The sequence below is a fragment of the Euleptes europaea genome, chromosome 12 (assembly GCF_029931775.1).
Source record: "Euleptes europaea isolate rEulEur1 chromosome 12, rEulEur1.hap1, whole genome shotgun sequence".
Lineage (NCBI taxonomy): Eukaryota > Metazoa > Chordata > Lepidosauria > Squamata > Sphaerodactylidae > Euleptes > Euleptes europaea.
Genome location: NC_079323.1, coordinates 4,074,492 through 4,094,448, shown reverse-complemented (window position 1 = coordinate 4,094,448; position 19,957 = coordinate 4,074,492). Strand labels below are relative to the sequence as shown.

The following is a 19,957-nucleotide window of genomic DNA, read 5'->3' as shown; positions in this document are numbered from 1 at the left end:
GACTAGTATCCATTTTTACTAGTAGCCATGGATAGCCCTCTCCTCCATGAACATGTCCACTCCCCTATTAAAACAAGAACATAAGAAAGGCCATGCTGGATCAGATCAAGGTCTGTCAAGTCCAGCTGTCTCTTCACACAGCAGCCAACCAGGTGCCTCCAGGAAGCCCACAAGCAACACGACTGCAGCAGCATTGTCCTGCCTGTGTTCCACAGCATCTCATATAACGGGCCTGCTCCTCTGATCCTGGAGAGAATAGGTGTGCATCCTGACTAGTATTCATTCTGACTAGTAGTCATGGATAGCCCTGTCCTCCATGAACACGTCTACTCCCCTCTTAAAGCCTTCCAAGTTCTGCAGCAGTTGAGTGCCGCAAATTAACTACCCTGAAAGATTAAGCACCTCGTGTTGTCTATGCTGCATTTACCGCCCATCAATTTGATTATTTATTTACTTCATTTATACAGTGGCCTCTCTCCTCAATGGGGACCCAAAGCTGCTTACATTGTTCTTCTCTCCTCCATTTTACCCTCACAGCAACCCTGTGAGGTAGGCTAGACTGGGGAGGGGTATGTGACCACTCCAAGGTCACCCAGCAAAGCCTCACTGGGTTCTAGAAGGATGGAAGAAAGTTCTATCCACACATCATCCTTTCTCTTAGTTAAAAAGCCCCAAATTCCTTAGAAAATTCCTCACAGGAAGAGTGCCCTGAACATGTTATCATTTTGGTTGCCTTTTTCTGCATCAGCCAGAACTATACACAGTATTCCAAATACTAATGCAGATCTAGGCAAGAACTTTGCAACATTGATCATTATATTTTCAATCCTCCCCTCCCACATCAGTCCCTAATTTGGCTTTGAGTCTTGAAAGCACATACCCCAAAATACGTGTTGGTCTCTAAGGTGCTACCGGACTCCAATCTAGACCCTAATTTCACTCTTTTTTTTTGCTGCTGCTGCACAGTGAAGTACCGTAACATTTCTATCACATTCTCCATCCAGATCTCTCTCCAGTCAACAGCAGCGTATGTTTTTAAAAAATTATTTGTGGACTCTATAAGGCATCTGGGGTATCCGACAGAACTTAAAATCAGGTGCTCATGGGGGTCATGACTCCCCTTCTGGAGGGCCACATGAGATTTCAAGCACACAAGTGATGCTTCAAAACCTCCTCTTTTCCATATATGCCCCCAAGCACCGCTCTATTTATTTTATTTATTTATTTTTTCAAATTTGTAACCCCCCCCCCCCCCGCCCGCAACAGCTCTTTGGCTTCTCCTACTTTTGTTTCCTCTATTCCGAACCTAAGGCAGGGTTGCCAACCTTCAGGTGGGGCCTGGAAGTCTCCCGGAATTACAACCAGTCTCCAAACCATACAGCTCAGTTCCCCTGGAGGAAATGGCACGGTTTCAGAGGGCGGACTCTTACGACATCATATCCTCGCCGATCTCCCGCCTCCAACTCCACCCCCAAATCTCCATAAATTTTCCAAGATGGAGTTGGCAACGCTAACTCAGGAAGAAGTATCGCTAGACAAGTACACAAGAATCTCAACAAGCTGATATGCTCAGTACGCCGTTCATGGACTATTACACGGAGAATTTAAGCCAGCATTTAAAAGTACGGAAAAAAGAAAGAACAGGGAAGGCCTTCCAAGACTGTCAGTTCATCATACAAAAAAGCATCAGTGAGTTTGCTGGGTGGGAACCAACCACTGTCTCGAGGAACAGCTACTTTTCCAAGCACCTCACTTCATTATACTCAAACTGCAAGAGCAGCTCTTTCCTTAGTTAGCGGTAACTCTGCTTTCCAGAGTCCTGCGAACTGCGATCGCTACCGCCTATTGGACAGTACCTGTGCCATCGGTGAGGACAAGGACTACCAATGCTCCACCACAGAGATGCCAAATGTCTCTCTGCCCTGCTGATGGACCTCCAGAGGAACTGGTTGGCCACTGTGTGAAATGGGATGCTGAACTAGGTGGACCCTCACTGGTCTGATCCAGCAGGGCTCTTCTGAGGTTCTTATCAGGGGAAGGTCTCCACCTCTATGCCCTGTTGTTGGACCTCCAGAGGAACTGGCTGGCCACTGTGTGAGACCGGATGCTGGACTAGATGGACTCTCACTGGTCTGATCCAGCAGGGTTCTTCTTAGGTCCCTATCAAGGAAGGCCTCAGCCTCTATGTTTTGTTGTTGGCCCTCCAGAGGAATTGGTTGGCCACTGTGTGAGACCAGATGCTAGACTAGATGGACCCTCACTGGTCTGACCCAGCAGGGCTCTTCTGATGATTTGCCTGATGCTCTTAGGAGATCAGAGGGGTGACAGTGGGATTCCTAAGCAGGCTCTGTCTGCACGCTAGCCAGATCTTGATGGGCTCCCTGATGCTGGAATTGCAATGGGCACCTTCACAAATATGCCCTACGGCACCAGCATTGTGGCTGCATGCATGCAGGAACTGGTACAGGGAAGTCCCTTGTGTCTTATGCTCCCTGGAGCCCACTATTCATACTGATGTTTCAGCTGCGCTCGCTTCTGCGGGGTTGGAATAGATCAAGGGCAGGAACCAACAGGTACGTCTCCAGGCTTTGGCTTGACCCCAGCCACTCCTTGTACCCAACCTGGTACCTTGTAGGCTGAGACGTTCCCTTGAGTTGCGGTGAGCCTTTAACCTTGCAAAAAAAAGAGCATGTGGGGGAAAACTGCAGCAGGGTTATTGTGCTCCCCAACAGTAGGGTCATGCCCTCATCCGTTACAGCGGATGTGGTGGTGTAGTGGTTAAGAGCAGCGGACTCTAATCTGGAGAACCGAGTTCAGTTCCCCACTCCTCCACTTGCCGCCTGCTGGGTGACCCTGGACTAGTCACAGTTCTCTCCGAACACTCTCAGCCCCACCTACCGCACAAGGTGCCTGTTGTGGGGAGGGGAAAGGGAAGGTGACTGTAAGCTGCTTTGAGACGCCTTAAAACAGGGATGGGGAATGTCAGGCCCGCGGGCCGTTTACGGCCCCCGAGGCCATTTTTGGTGGGCCCGGGAGCTCCAGGGCCCTGCCACAGAAACACAGCGCAGCACGGCTCTCCCTGAAGCCACAGCGTGTAGGAACGCTGCGGCCCCTTTAAACCCCGCTGACTGTCAGCTGTTAATCAGCGAGAGGAGGGGGGAGGGAGAAAGACGCTTCCCCCAAGGGAAGGCGAAGCGTTCCTGCACACCTCCGCACAAGAGCTTAAACCTCTCTCGCCGCTGAGGGAGGGGGGAATAAGAGGAAAAAGTCAGCCGCTCCCGGCGCCGGAGCATGCGTGTGGGAGGTGATCAGGTGGAGGACTTTTGTGGACTGGGGGGGAGGTGGGAAGGCTGAAGCCTGGTCGCACGGAGCCGGCTGTGTGTGTATGTGTGAAGGCTTTTCTCTCTTTTCTTCCTTTTTCTGTCACTCTCTCTTCTATTCTTTCGCTCCTCTTTTTCTGTCTCTTTCTTTCTCCCCCTCTCTTTCTCTATTTTTCTCTCCTTCCTCTTTCCTTCTTTCCTTCCTTCTTTCCTTCCTTCCCTCTTTCCTTCCTTCCTTCTTTCTTTCCTTCTTTCCCTGCTTCCTTCCTTCCTTCTGTCCTTCTTTCCTTCCTTCATTCTTCCCTCCCTTCCTTCATGCCTTCCTTCTTTCCTTCCTTCCCTGCACATCGACCGCAGGCTGCAAGCTGCGCCCCCCTGGCACCTCGGTTGCCTGGGCCCACCGCTGGCTGCCCTCCCACTTGGGAGGAGGGGGAAGACCTGGGGGAGAAGAGCCACCCTCCAAGCCTTCTCTGCATAGCCTCCCCTAGGGCCGCCAACCTCCAGGTGGTGGCTGGAGATCTCCTGCTATTACAACTGATCTCCAGCCAACAGAGATCAGTTCCCCTGGAGAAAATGGCCACTTTGGCCATTGGGCTCTATGGCTATGCAGTCTTCCTCCCCAAACCCTGCCCTCCTCAGGCTCCACCCCCAAAACCTCCCGCCAGTGGTGAAGAGGACCTGGCAACCCTAGCTTCTCCCCACCCCCCACCAGGAGATCTACGCCCGGAATGGCCCCTGAACTATGTTATAAATATGCATATTGCCCTTGGCAGAAAAAAGGTTCCCCACCCCTGCTTAAAAGGTAGAGAAAAACAGGGTATAAAAATCAGCCTCTTCTACATGTGGAGTGGTAGGGGCACACTTTTTAACCATCAGTAACCCAAAAGACCATCTATGATGTGAAGGAAAGCCTTTCCCTGGGAATTCCTAGAGCTGTTTCCACAAACAGGATTCACAGGCAAACGTTACGTCGGAAGTAGAAAATTACTGGTAACCACCAAACTCAAGAGAATGCAGGCGAGGCCTCAAAATACAGTGTTGGAAGGCCCGCTTTAAAATGGGTTTTGTTTTTCCACTCACAAGTTATTATAGCAGTTCTGCATCTTGACAAAAAGAGCCGAGAGCGGTGATAAACCAGACTCTGTCTCGTCTCACAGAAAGAGTTGCCAAGAGCATGAAAGTCTCTCTTCTCCACAAAAGGCTATTTCAAGCAAAAAGAACTTTTTTTTTGGTCAACTGACTGCTTCATCCTTCCAATTACTCAAAGTTAGTAAGCAGGAGGAAGCTTTCAAACTCAGCATCCGAGATTACAATGAAAATCCATTTCTTAAAAGGGGTGGAAAAGGAAACCCAACGTCATCTTTACCCTGAGGTGTTTTTTAAGCCTGATTTGTCAACAAAAAAATCCTTATGCATTCACTTGAAAACTTTCCTTAGTTCCAGATCTATCTTCTGGACACATGTATCCCCACAGAAATAATACACACTTAAGCATACCATGTTTTAAATGTATACATAGTCTGCATGCCCTGACCTGGACTGCCCAGCTAGCCTGTTTTCATCAGAACTGGGAAGCTAGGCAGGGTCAGCCATGGTTAGTTCTTGGATGGGAGAGCACCAAGGAAGTCCAGGGTTGCTATGCAGAGGCAGGCAATAGCAAACTACCTCTGTATGTCTTTTGCCCTGACCTGGATGGCCCTGGCTAGCCCAATCTTATCAGAAGCTAAGCAGGGTCAGCCCAGGTTAGTACTTGGATGGAAGACCACCAAGAAAGTCCAATGTTGCTACCCCGAGGCAGGCAACAGTGACCCACCTCTGAATATCTCTTGCCTTGAAAACCCTACAGGGTCGCATTAAGTCAGCTGCACCTTGACAATACTTTCCACCACACACAGTCCATATCCATAAGTACATGTAATTTAAGGCATGCATACACAATCTGATTCTCTCTAGGTTTTAACTCTTTGCAGAGGTCAACTAAAACCCAAATCAGAATTTTCAGACAATTTCACAAGAAATTAAGGAGTTGGTTTTTATATGCCAACTTTCTCTACCACTTAAGGGAGACTCAAACCGGCTTACAATCCTCTTCCCCTCCCCTCCCCACAACAGACACCTTGTGAGGTAGGTGGGGCTGAGAGAGCTCTTAATAGAACTGTAACGTGCCCAAGGTCACCCAGCTGGCTTCGTGTGGAGGAGTGGAGAAATCAATCCAGTTCACCAGATTAACCACCCCCGCTCATGTGGAGGAGTGGGGAATCAATCCCGGTTCTTCAGATTAGAGTCCATCGCTCCAAACCACTGCTCTTAACCACTACACCATGCTGGCTCTAAGTATTTCTGTTTACTGTAGATGAATGACACCAGGGGTCTGACTTCCAATGCTAGTTCTTAAGGGTCCCACTGCTAGTTCTTAAAAGGTGCACTTTTATCTGGTACTACAAAAGCTACAACAAAACCAACCACTTTTGATTTTATATTCATATTGGACTCAAAGTTTCCAAAATTTCAAACCCGTGAACTGAGATGACGATGTCAGAAAGACCTCTTTAATTTGATTAATTTATTCTCGCTGAAAAACGCAAGACATTTAGCTCGAAGTGCTTCTGCATGCTTTGAGCCAAATGTGCCTGCTGTGGGTAATTTCCCCTGCTGAGGCAAACATGTAAAGTAAATGGCAGAGGGCAGTACAATTACAATGTGCATAATAAGCCCAGAGCAAAGCAGAACTCCCCTCGCAATGATCAGCCATTCATACTTTACACACTTTTAAATTTATTTAAAATGCTTCTGTGCTACCCTTCCACCCCAACAGGGTCCCCTCAAGGTAGTGAACCTCGAAACATTAAACATTTAAAATATTAAAACAGAATTTAAAATGTACATGTAAAATATTTAACAATGAAATAAAAATATATAAACATACAAACAACACAACCAGTGATGAGGGCCAACAAGAGGCGGTAGAGATGTAAAATTTCCAGAAATTTCGAAGCCATGGAGGGAAAAACAGAAATTTTGGCAAAAAATTGAAATGTATGCCATTTTTACTGTCCTATCAAGCCTAAACTAATTTTACTGCTTTAACAACATAAATCAAGAAGAAGAGTTGGTTTTTATATGCTGACTTTCTGTACCACTTAAGGAAGAATCAAACCGGCTCACAATCACCTTTTCCTTCCCCTCCCCACAACAGACATCCTGTGAGGTAGGTGGGGCTGAGAGAGCTGTGACTAGCCCAAGGTCACCCAGCTGGCTTTGTGTGTAGTAGTGGGGAAACAAATCCAGTTCATCAGATTAGCCTCTGATGCTCATGAGAAATTAAGTATGTGTTTATTTATTGTGACATAATATTAACACTCAGCTGTTGGACCCAGTTTGCTAAAACCTATAATTGTATCTATTATTATTATTTAGAAAATGCATATGACACCTTTTCAGAAACCTGCTCAAAGCAAGCAGCTCACCAAGCAAAAATACAATATAATCAAATTATAAAAATCGTTCTCTTTCAGTTACATCCAGCCCTCTTTGGAACTCAGCAGGGCAAAATGATATCAAACTTGATCCATTCTCGCTCCTGAGTAAACATGCAAAGAATTGCAGGATTCCATGTTTTATTTATAGGCTGCTCTCCCCATAAGAATGAGGCAGAATTCACTTCCTCCTCCAAAAACGTAATGGGGGAATGATACTTACACCTAAGGTTACGTATATTAGCACACACTTTTTAGTGCAAAAGTAACTAAAATTCTGTAACTTGCATGAATTACGTAGATCATTCAAATTTGAACAACTACTCTTGTGCGTAATTTATTCTGGTTCTACCAGTCACAGGGAAGGGCCATTGCGCAAAACCTCGACGTTCCAGCGCCAGACCACCGGAAATGTTATTCAGCCACCCACCTGACTCCTGAGATTTCACTAGACATTTCCCACATACTTGCAAACGAATCACCGCAAACATGAGGGTTGGGGGAACAAAAGCTATCGAAAGCCAAGGTTCTCATGAGGCTCTGACGTCTACCCCCAGAATCACCAGCTGTGGGTCTTCTGCATTTGTGTAGAATCGAAGCACAGAATGCAGCCTCCTTTATTACAAGAAGCAACCCACTTTCTCCTCCAACAGGAGCTCTGGAGTGGTATTATGTGTAGGATGTCCCTTATATTGGGAATACGATGAAAATTTGAGGGAGCAGAAGAAAATCATCAAAGCCAACACACAAAGTTTGCCCTGAATAGTTTTGTCATAAGAACGTAAGAAAAGCCGAGCTGGATCAGACCCAGGCCCATCAAATCCAGCAGTCTGTTCACACAGTGGCCAACCAGGTGCCTCTAGGAAGCCCACAAATAAGACAACTGCAGCAGCATTGTCTTGCCTGTGTCCCACAGCACCTAATATAACAGGCATGCTCCTCGGATGCTGAATAGATAGTCAGAACCGCTACTTATGTGAGCAAGTGAACTTCAGAGCCTTGCCTCTATCATGAATCACAGAATCAAAGAGTCAGAAGGGACCACCAGGGTCACCTAGTCCGACCCCCTGCACAATGCAGGAAATTCAAAACTACCTCCCCCCACCCCCAGTGACCCCCTACTCCATGCCCAGAAGAGGGGGGAGGAGAAACCCTCCAGGATTCCCTGGCCAGTCTGGCCTGGAGGGAAATTGCTTCCTGACCCCAAAGTGGCAATCAGCATTACCCTGGGCAAGTAAGAAAACCAAAGAGAGCCAAACACTGATGCAACCCTTCCTGCCCTCCCTCTCATAATCTGCCTGAGATTAAGATAGTTTCAGAGGGTAGCCATGTTGGTCTGCAGTAGAACAGCGAGATTCGAGTCCAGGAACATCTTAGAGGCCAACAAGATTTTTTTTGGGGGGGGGGTATGAGCTTTCGAGAGTCAAAGCTAAGCATCTGAAGAAGGGAGCTTTGACTCTTAAAAGTTTATGCCCTGAAAATCTTGTCGGTCTCTTAAAAATGCTACTGGACTCAGATCAGAGCCTTGATTTTTTCCATGAGTTGCAAAGTTACACTCCTCTGGTTCTTGTAGGTTATCCAGGCTGTGTAACCGTGGTCTTGGAATTTTCTTTCCTGACGTTTCGCCAGCAACTGTGGCAGGCATCTTCAGAGTAGTAACACTGAAGGACAGTGTTACACGGTTACACAGCCCGGATAACCTACAAGAACCAATGAACTCTGACCGTGAAAGCCTTCGACAATATTTTACACTCCTCTATTTACAAAAAGGAGTCATAATCCTGGGTGAATTCGCATCACTCCTGTGTTATGTATGGAAGTGACCTGCGGCTAAATGATGAGAACAAGCTATTATTTAAAGAGGAGGCTTTTTTTGCTCTCCTCTTCTGCTCTTAGGGAACTTGCCCAGAGAACTTCAGAAATATTCCCATATCGAATGCATGCACACACATGAAAGTGTAGTCTGTCTGTCTGTGCAGCCATATCTGTTTGAAGATTTTTATCTCCTCCGTGTTTTGTGAAAAATAACTAGCTGCAGGGCGAACGTTTGGAGAACTAGTACAGATACTTGGCAGTGGTGCTCCGTGCTTCTGCATACAGGCTGAACATCTGCACCGTACGAGCATCCTGCCGCCAATAGCAATGAATAAAGCAGTGAGAAGTAGGTATTCACTCCGCTTGCGCCGCATACCTCTTCTCGCCCCCAGTGTTGGCATCTGGGATCCTGGCCAATTTGCTATTTAATTAAAATCTACTCCACTCTCGATTCTCTCTTGGTAACTGGTTACCATCTCGGTCGGTCATGAAGGGAACCTCATTAGGAAAACTGAGACGCTACAGAATTCCCAGATGCAGCGGTGGGATGATTCTGAATGAAGAGACGACCTGAATGCTGCCTTGTTCACAGAAAGACACAGATAGGACATTCATGCTTTAAAGGGTATCTTTTCCAGAGGTGGAAGGTCTGAACTGGTGGACAGTAAGCGGGATGATGGCAGTGGAAAGTGCCGTCAACTCACAGCCAATCTACAGCGACTCTGTAGGGTTTTCATCAGTCATTTCCCTACCTTTTCCCACTTAAGAGGTTTTTGACGGCTACTTTAATTTCTTCTAAGGAACTTCTTCATTAGAATCAGGGACATATAACTAGGAAGGGTGCTCAGAAGATGGCAAAGCCCCGCTCTTTCTGCCTGCATAAGGCTTGAACTTAATGAGCACCCCCCCTCTTAAGGAGGGGCTAGCTCCGTAGTTTATCATTAAGGAGGATCGTCCCATATCTTGCCTGTATTAAGAAATCCTAGATAATTAAATTGACTTTCTGTTACTGAAACAAAAAAAATGATAACATTAAATGCTCCATACAGACACAGCCTTGACAAAGCAAGGGAACAAAACCACACATCTCTCTCTACTATCTACTGGCAGCAAGGATGAAAAAAGATGAGTCCTTACTGAAAATCAAATCTAACCTAAGCCCAAAGAATGGGATCAAGACACCTGAAGAATGCTCCACCTTCAGAGTTAAACAACTCTGAAAGCATCAGCAGTATCTGGAGGAGACACGATCAGGGAATATGACATATGCCATACTGACACCATGATGGTAGATCACGATTGGTAGCTGGTTAGTCTGTCCATAGCAGTGGAAAGGAGCCAGTAGCACCTTAGAGACCAACAAGATTTTCGGAGGTCTGAGCTTTCGAGAGTCAAACCCCTCTTTGTGAGATATAAGTTGGGATGGAAATCCCTATCTGACAAAGGCCGCTTTAACTCTCTAAAACTCAGACCCCCCCCCCAAATCTTGATCATGATGAGTAGCCATTGTTAGTCTGTCAGTAGCAGTAGAAAAGAGCAAGAGTCCAGTAGCACGTTAAAGGCTAACAAAATTTCTGGCGGGTTATGAGCTTTTGTGAGTCACCATCTGAAGAAGTGAGGTGTGACTCACGAAAGCTCAGATCCTACCAGAAATTTTGTTAGCCTGTAAGGTGCTACTGGACTCTTGCTCTTTTCTACTGACTCCATGATGGGCAGCATGCAAACTTAATAAATATTAATGTCTACGGGAGACGCGGAATACAGATCAGATCAAGCGCCGGCATAAAATCGCACACGAGATTTAAACCCATAGTGCAGGCCTGCGTAATTTGTCTTGCCAGCTGGAAGCAGCCCGAAGGTTACTGCAAGCTCACCAAGGATTCCATAATTCATCTCGTTTTGCTCTCTGCTGAGAACTCCAAAAGCAAGGGGAGGGGGACTGTCAATCACCTGGGATGCCAAATAACATGGCTGGCGGACAGCATTTGGCTTGGTGAGTCAGAAACAGCGCGATCCTGACTGACGCAAACACAAACAAGTCTTGCAAATATACAGAGTTTGGCCCCACCTTAGCGCGCACCCCCCCACACACAAACTGAAACTAAAGTCATTAAATTAATAATATACTATGTTTATGAACCAATTAATGGGAGGAGGGATCTGAATTCCAGCCACTTCTCACGGCAGGGCCAGGATGAATGCTCCCATGAGAAACTAACCTAGGGAAATAAATCAATGCCCCTGAAGACTTCCACTTAGTCACACATAAAGGCAGCTCAAAATCATGTCAGTTTGTTAGCAGGCTTAGCCTTTCTGAATTCAAGCAATGACTCTTCTGAAACAGAGGCCAATTCTAGATGCTTACAGGAACAAAGTCTACACCCCAATCTAGACCTCTGTAAGCTTTTCTTAAATTTGTTGACTTTCTGCTCCACTGACATATAATAGTGTTCAAGTCACACTGTTTCTCTTCTATGCACGCTTGCAACCCCACCTGCATCATGTTTCTATAATACAATCTTGTCAGCTAGATTCAAGTCCTGTAGCACCTTAGAGACCATCAGGATTTTTGGGGTATGCACTTTTGAGAGTCAAAGCTCCCTTTGTCAGAAACAAATAGGAATGGGGAGCCAGTGTGGTGAAGTGGTTTTAAGAGCAGTGGGTTTGGAGCAGTGGACTCTGATCTGGAGAACCAGGTTTGATTCCCCACTCCTCCACATGAGTGGCGGAAGCGAATCTGGTGAACTGGATTTGTTTCCCCACTCCTATACATGAAGCGAGCTGGGTGACCTTGGGCTAGTCACAGCTCTCTTAGAGCTCTCTCAGCCTCATCTACCTCACAGGGTGTCTGTCGTGGGGAAGGGAAGGTGATTGTAAGCCGGTTTGATTCTGCCTTAAGTGGTAGAGAAAATCAGCATATTAAAACCAACTATTCTTCTTAGAATCACAGAGATGGAAGGGGCCATAACAGGCCATCTAGTCCAACCCCCTGCTCGATGCAGGATCAGCCTAGAGTAACCTGACAAGTACTTGTCCAGCCTCTGCTTAAAGACTGCCAGGGAGGGGGAGCTCACCACCTCCCTGTCGAGCAATTCTTACTGTAAATTTCCCCCCCTAATATCCATCCGGTACCTTTCTGCCCTCAATTTAAACCTAGTATTGCGAGTCCTCTGCTGCCAACAGGAACAGCTCCGGGCCCTCCTCTAAGTGACAGTCCTTCAAATACTTCAAGAGAGCCATCCTGTCCCCCCTCAACTTCCTCTTCTCCAGATTAAACATTCCCAAGTCCCACAGCCCTTCCTCGTAGGGCTTGGTCTCTAGGCCCGCGATCATCCTTGTTGCTCTCCTCTGCACCCACTCCATTCTTCTCCCTTTTTGAACTGGAAATGTCAGCGATTGAACCTGGGACCTTCTGCATGCCAAGCAGATGCTCTGCCATGAGCTGCAAAATGTAATTAAAATGTGGGATTCACTATCCAAGGGTGTAGTGCTGCACACAAGCAGAGACAATTTTAAAAGAGGTTTAGATAAATTCATGGAGGAGAGGTCCATCAGTGACTACTAGGCCCTATGACTAAAGGGAACCTCCACATTCAGAGACAGTATTTGTCTGAGTACCAAGTGCCAGGAAGCATGGGAAGCCCTTGGCTTCTATGCCCTGTTAGCCTTTCAGAATAACTGGTTGGCCACCGTGAGAGACAGAGCACTGGATCAGATGGACCAGTGGTCTGATCCAGCAGGGCTCTTATGTTCTTATAGTACCTCTTCCCTAATAGCAAATAAGCAGCTCCCAGTAAATCTGAATTTTTTTTTTGAACAGTTGCTCAAAAGTCTCATTAGATACTGGAAATCTAGCACAGTACCAGCTACTCCAGAATGGAGTAGTAAACTTTTTAATTTTGCATTAATGGCTAGACTAACTCACTTACTAAAAATGAACTCAATTGATGAATTTATGATAAAATGGCAACCTCTATATGACCATTACTCACGTGTCATGAATATTTACTAGAAATAAAATGTTTAGTTACTTTATTAACTATCTAGTGAGTGTTTATAACAATGACTATATGCTTAAGACGTTTGACGTTATTTTGATTTGATGATAGTTTAGACTGTGCAATGCTCGGATGCAGAAATAGATTTGATTCTTTTTTCCCCTTCCTTTCCCCTATTTCCCTTATTTTCTGTATCCCCATATAAAAACAATAAAATATATATTGTTCAAAAGTTTCATTTTAGGCATTGTATTCCACCCCACTGTGCATTCCGCATACCACAGTTACTCCTCAAGCACGCAACCTAGTACTGAGCACAAAAAAGCATCTTAAAGATTAAGAAAAGCAAGTTTGGGGTCATACAGCCACAGAGAAAGCTTGGCAAAATTTTGGCAGCACTCAGTGATATCTCGGGGGTGTCACTGAACAAATGCCAGTGTCTGGCAGATAAAGCATTAACATTCTGTTTAGCGCTGTGTCCCTTTCCAAGGAAAGCAAAAAGAGTTTGCCAAGTAAGCAAAATGCTCAGGTTTGCAGAATTCCTGCCCATCCTGCAGACACTGTTTGGATTTTATTTAGCACAAAACACACAAGTCTCAGATGCAGCAACTCAAAAGAAAACAAAAGTCCAAAGTCAAGAGAATGCACATTCCTTCTAAACAAACCCGACGTATTCCCTTTGGCTTTATTTAGCTCAGCAAAGGCGCCGTGGGTGCGTTACACATTATTCAGACAGAGCGATGCAGAAGGTAGGGTTAGAGTTAACGTGGAACGTTTTCCTGCACAAATATTTTCCTAGTCTGGGCCGCAGCCACTGGCCAAAGCCCAGGAATTACCTGCCTTAGTCAAACAAGTGGATCTGTACAGGTTCTGTGCAAATTACACTGAGTACATTCTTCCTTTGGTACTCACAAACTCAGTGGGAACAGGTTCCTAGCCTTGCTAACTAGAAGGCTACCCCAGACAGCATTTACACTGCAGGTTAGGAATGGGATTCTTTAATACTCTTTGTTTTCGATACTTTTTTGTTTCGGGTAAACTATACAAGCAACAAAGAGACTCAGCGATGTAACCATTGGCGTGGCCAGCCGGACACACCAACTTCCTTTGGTCCCTCTCGGCTGGGAGCAGATATTTGTCAGATTAGTAGCCTGTCTTTTTATTACTTGGCAGCTGCAGCTTGGCTCGCTTTCCCTGTGCTGACTTGGCCACCCTCACGTTTCCGTTCTATCCCCCCTCCCCTTATTTTTTCTTGCCTTGGGAGGGCAAGGCCAGAGTTTGCTGATAAAAAGCCTTCTATCTTGCCTGGAACTAAACAAGCCAGCTACTGTATATTTAGGACCTTATATACTGAATAATAATTTACAGCAGATTTAACTTAAACATTCCCTTGTTTTCTTTAGCTGTCGACACGTTCTCGGTTTCTGTAGGCCTCAAAGCACTGCAGCTGAGAGGTAGATTTTAAGAAGTTTACTGTACCCCTTAGAAATATCCCTGAGCCCAAGGAAAATAACCCCGTTCCAACCACCATGCTCACTGGGGCTTATATCCGCCCAAAACACCTGGTGGAGTATGTTAAGCAGAAGCTTGCTCGTGGAATCAAGGATTTCCTAAGAATGGTAAATTAAAACCCCACTTTACTTTCTATCAGGAGAGTACAGATATGCCCATTTATTTCTTTTGGTATGCTGTCACCATGCGCCACTTTCGTTTTGCCTGTCTTCATTGCTGGCGTTCCAGGTTTGTTTGTGTCTTCTATGCCAAATTGGATTGACTCAATAAAGGAAGCCACAGCCTTCTATTTGCAACATCTGAGCAAGGCTGTCAAAGATAGGACATTTTGGAGGACTTTCATTCATAGGGTCGCCATGAATCGGAAGAGACTTGACGGCACTTAACACACACACACACGCCATATAGCTATGCCATACGCCATAGTATAAAACCAGGCAGCAATTTTCATTGTAATAATTTTTGTTTCTACAACGTTAGGAAAAGAAAGCCCCACAAAGATAGCAGTTTCATCAGGAGCATGAAGAATCCATTTCCGAAACTGGGATTTTCAGACTTGGCATGGTGTGTTCATGAAATCTGTTAACACTCCTACTTTTGAATGGGACTGCATTAATCTAATACCAGGTGCTACACTACAGAATGAAAACCTTAGGAATACCTCTGCCTGGTGAATGGACTTAAAATCATAAAGATGGAAGGGGCCATGGAGGCCATCTAGTCCAACCCCCTGCTCAATGCCAGATCAGCCTAGAGCATCCCTGACAAGTGCTTGCCAAGCCTCTGCTTAAAGACTGCCAGTGAGGGGAGGGGGGCTCACCACCTCCCTAGGAAGCTGATTCCACTGCTGAACTATTCTCACTGTAAAAATTTTTTACCTGATATCCATCCAATACCTTTCCGCCCTCAATTTAAACCCATTAGTGTGAGTCCTATCCTCTGCTGCCAACAGGAACAGCTCCATGCCCTCCTCTAAGTGACAGCCCTTCAAATACTTAAAGAGGGCAATCATGTCCCCCCTCAACCTCCTCTTCTCCTAAATCACATTGGCTATCATATTCAGAATTCTCTAGCAATCTGAACACAGCCGCTATCGCTTTATTTCATGACAGGGGAGGGAGAGAGTCATCCTCTGATTGGAAAAATGTTGCTTGTGAACAAATACAGCTTCTGCATTTTCTATGTATTTATAGGCCTGGACACATCTGGCGATCTGTTTCTAGTAAAAAAAAACCTTAAGCATAGCACCAAAGAAATTGCACGCTGTGGTGTATTTCGTTGGTAGGGTTTCGGTTTTCAGAAGGGCAAGGAAAGGGTTACTAATCTTTGCCTTACAAGATGAGGCAACAGAGACGGCCTTGCCCAAAGCCCGGCTTATGGCTCAGACTGGAGCATTCCATGTTTGATCTGTTCGCTGTCTGTGACCTTCGACGTGCTGCTCCAATTTTCTTGGCAAGCTATGCTTCTTCTCCTCGAAGCTGGCACAATGATTCTTCCACCAAAGAAAACGAACACTCAAGAGAGCATGGGATGGTAAAAACTGGGTAACACTAAAGAAAGAAATCTGAGAGATCCGACAGCAAGATGGTGCCAACCCAACATTAGGCATAGGAGGTCAGGAAAGCTCCCGCCCTCCTGGCTTTCCACAAACTATGCAAAACTGAATTATTCAAGAGGGCTTTCTTGCACAGGAAATAGGGCTGCACAAGAAATAGGGTTCAAAGAGAAGAAGAGGAGTTGGTTTTTATATGCCGACTATCTCTACCACTTAAGGAAGAATCAAACTGGCTTACAATCGCCTTCCCTTCCCAGTTTTTACTCTTCAGCATCTCACGCAGGATTTTTAATTCGCAAAGTAACATGACATCATCCATTATCCGGAGGGGCCGGTGCTCAGTGGTAGAGCATTTGCTTCGCATGCAGAAGGTCCCAGGTTCAATCCCCGGCATCTCCAGTTAAAGGGACTAGGCAAGTAGGTGATGTGAAAGACCTCTAGCCTGAGATCCTGGAGAGTCGCTGCCGGTCTGAGCAGACGATACTGACTTTGATGGACCAAGGGTCTGGTTCAGCATAAGGCAGCTTCATGTGTCTTACATATGGAGAAGACAGTGAATTTCTCAATCCCTCTCCCCCAGCAACTTCCTGGGAAAGGTGAGATTTATCCCTAGAGGTTTCAGACACCCAAATTAACCTCAATATCCACACAGCGCTATACTAACTCAAGCGACAAATGTTTAATTAAAGTGAGAGCAGAGGTGCACACAAAAGGTTGGAAGACTGGGTTGGATTATGACTTGTGGGTGAAACCCTCCTGCATTTGTTTCCTAGCTCTTAAGTGCTCTGACACTCGAAGCCAGGATAGAGCGACAGGTCCTGTGACATACAGAATCTGACGAAGGGGGCTTTGACTCTCGAAAGCTTAAAGCCTGAAAATCTCATTGGTCTCTAAGGTGCTACTAGACTTGAATGTAGCTCTTCTTCTGCCTACTAACATGGCTACCCTCTGAAACTACATTGAATATTGTAGCCACAAATGGGTGAGATTTCAGAAAGGGTCTCTGCTATCCTACTCAGTTTTTTGTGTCACCCATTGCTAGCTCTTCTTGGTCTTGTCATATCAGCTCAGACAACTAAACGGATTTATTCTGTGACTTACCTGTGCGTATTCTCTCTCAATGGCAGCTTTCTTCTGGCTGAATGTCCTACAAGAAATAAGGGACAGGTCATTAAAAGACACACAGAATACCACCTTACAAATTAAACTGAGGCACCATTAAGGGGAAAATATATATTCTGTATACAGTCAGTTCAAATGCTCTGCTTTGGTTGCCAAAAAGGAGGAAATGCAAGGATGAACGGAACTGCCAGACAATTCAGCACCAGCTGCTTAGCAACTGCTACATGTACGGCTTAGGGGTTTAGAGACCCCCTTCCCCTCAAGAATCAGTTTCAAAGGACAATTTTCAAAGACACCGGTGACAAAATTGCTTATCACAGTCCATCTTGATTTGCTCTGCTGAAATGGATTCAGAACCAATTTTAACCCTCTTGGGAGTGGCAACCAGGCGCTCTGAACACAACCGGCCCAATTGCCGCCCCTCAACATATACAGCCTGTTTTCATAAATGCAAGACTCCAGGGTCTTCTCTAGAACTGCCCTGGGTTATGCCACCATGAATGTGTTCATTTTTATTTATCTAAAACCTTTCTGTGCCGCCTTTCCACCTGATCAGGGTCTCCAAGGTAGCGCACATAAACACATTAAAACATTTGGACAATTAAGAATAACGCTTAAAATTATAAGATAATTCAATAACACATAAACCAGAGCTGTCGAAGATAAGGCCCGGGGGAGCAGATCTGCCCCTTGTGAGCTCTTATTCAGCCCATGAGCCAGCTGAGGCAGCTACCCCCCCAGTCCCGATCTGGGTTGGCAAGTCTACTGCGGGCTCGCCAGCCGCCACCCCCCCCACAGGCTGTGAGGCTACAGGGGAGTAGGATGGAGCACACAATCCAGATTATTTAGAAACTCGGATTTCTGTTTTGTTGTTGTTGCTGTTGTTTGTTTGTTTTAAAGCAGGTCTCTGACCCTTAACAAGACAAAGAATTTTAGAGGTCAGAGTTCCGGTATCCTTGGCCATTCCACTAACTTAGAAAGGTCAAGGTAGTCCCCTGTGCAAGCACCGGGACATTAGTGACCCATGGGGTGACATCACATCCCGAGGTTTACTAGGCAGATCACATTTATGGGGTGGTTTGCCATTGCCTTCCCCAGACGTCTACACTTTAACCCCAGCAAGCTGAGAACTCATTTTACCTACCTTGGAAGGATGGAAGGCTGAGTCAACCTTAAGCCGGCTATCTGAAACCGACTTTTGTCGGGATCAAACTCAACCCCCGCTCAAAAAAAGGAAAAATGTGCACAACAGTCAGAGTTACCGAATCATGCACACTGAGCAATTCTGTATCATTTACACAAGCTACAAGTCTGTGTTTCTTGGTACAGGACTTTGATTTCTTTGGAGTGGAACAGTACAACCAGCTGCGTTCTTCCCCTCACCCCAGGGTTGCCAACCTCCAGGTGGGATCCCAGAATCACAACTGATCTCCAGGCGACAGAGATTAGTTCCCCTGGAGAAAATGGGTGCTTTGGAGGGTGGACGCTATGGAATTATACCTTCACCTCCCCAAACCTTACTCTCCCAAGGCTCTACCCACAAAGCTCCAGCAATTTCCCAACCTGGCAACCCTACTTCACCCCGGTACACCAGAAAACTGAGGCCAACTTTCAGCTGGGTTCTCCTCATATGAAGCCACATTGAATGCACCACTCTCCCTCACCTGCAAGAGATTCTCAAAGCTTTTTTATCAAGGCTGGTGCAACAGCTGTGAACAGCGATTCCCGAAAACTTTGCCCATAGTATAGATCTAGAAGCCCAGACCCACAGAACAAATGCCTCTTCCCCTTCCGGCTTGCCTCAAGCTGGGAACAGCTGTTTCGCTTTACAGAAGCCCTGTCCACCTACCCAGCCCCTAATTCAAGCACGATGGTATCTTCTAATGCCAGCAAGCTGCGCGGAACCCCTCTGAACTATCTGCTATTAGCAACGTGCTTTTTTTTGGGTACCACGGTCAACTGCGAGCATTGCGCTAGCAACTCTTGCCTTGTACTGATGTTATCCGAGCGCAAAGGGAAAAACAAAACTCACAGCATCTCTAATATTTAAAGACAGTTACACCGCGCCGTTTACGTTTTATTCTTTTATTTGCAAATAATTGCCTTGGGGAGAAGAAAGACTGGAGATTGGCACTATCAGCCCTTTCATGTTCGTTCAGGTTTGTTTTTTTCACCAGCTGCGATGCTGACATCCCCTAGAACAGACACGCACAAAGCTCTTTTTAACCTCGGGACAGTTTATACATAAACCCACTTCTGACAGCTAGACATGTATTACAAAAACATCAAGAGAAACAAGGTTTAAAAGAGTTAGATTTCCCCAGTGTAAAGATCCTCTGCTGGGGAGAGGGGGGGTTGCACCGACCTAAAACATTTCCTGTTTTATCTTGAGTAATCTGACACACCGCATTTGTACAATGTCAGGAATTTCAGCTTTAACAGTTTAATTCAAATAGGGAGGGAGCCCTTTTTTTTGTTCACTGGCATTCTAGTGGAGAATGTTTGGCATTATATATTAACAAAAGCCTTCTGTAACTCTCATTAAAATCCTGGAAAGACCCTATTTGCTTGTACAAAAAAAATCCATCTGTTATGCATTACACACACGTATTCGTAGCTATTTTATATGTATGTTTTTGGCATTAATAAATGCTGCAAATGGAAGACTGGAGATAGCAAAAATGCATTTTCTCCTGATATTTATCAGTGTGTTTGAGGCAGCAGCTGGTGTTTTCAAGCAGAATAGCTTCTTTAAAAACAGCTTTGTCCTGTCAGATTTAAGATCTATCTATTTAAGATATCCTATCTATTTAAGATAGAGCCAGCGTGCTCTAGTGGTCAGAGTCTCGGGTGAGACCCAGGTTCGAATCCCCACTCATGCCATGGAAGCTCCTTGGGTGAGCTTGGGTAAGTCATGGACTCTCAGTCTAACCCAGTGGTCGGCAAACTCATTAGTCAACACAGCCAAATATCAACAGTACAATGATTGAGATTTCTTTTGAGAGCCAAATTTCTTAAACTTAAACTACATAGGTAGGTACACTGTTTATATGTTCAACATAGAATACTGACCTTTTAGGGGAGGGGCCGTGGCTCAGCAGTAGAGCATCTGCTTGGCATGCAGAAAGTCCCAGGTCCCATCAAGACACTCCCAGGTTC

The 19,957-nt window shown here is 45.7% G+C and overlaps 1 protein-coding gene across 1 annotated transcript in view; it reads right to left on the bottom strand.

Annotated features, from left to right (window-relative positions):
- Positions 1-19,957, bottom strand: part of FCHSD2 (FCH and double SH3 domains 2) — a 142,509-nt gene that overhangs the window by 83,842 nt on the left and 38,710 nt on the right. Inside the window, exon 3 of the mRNA XM_056858281.1 lies at positions 16,778-16,823. Within this exon, the coding sequence (XP_056714259.1) occupies positions 16,778-16,823 (46 nt within the window). The remainder of the gene's footprint in view (positions 1-16,777; positions 16,824-19,957) is intronic.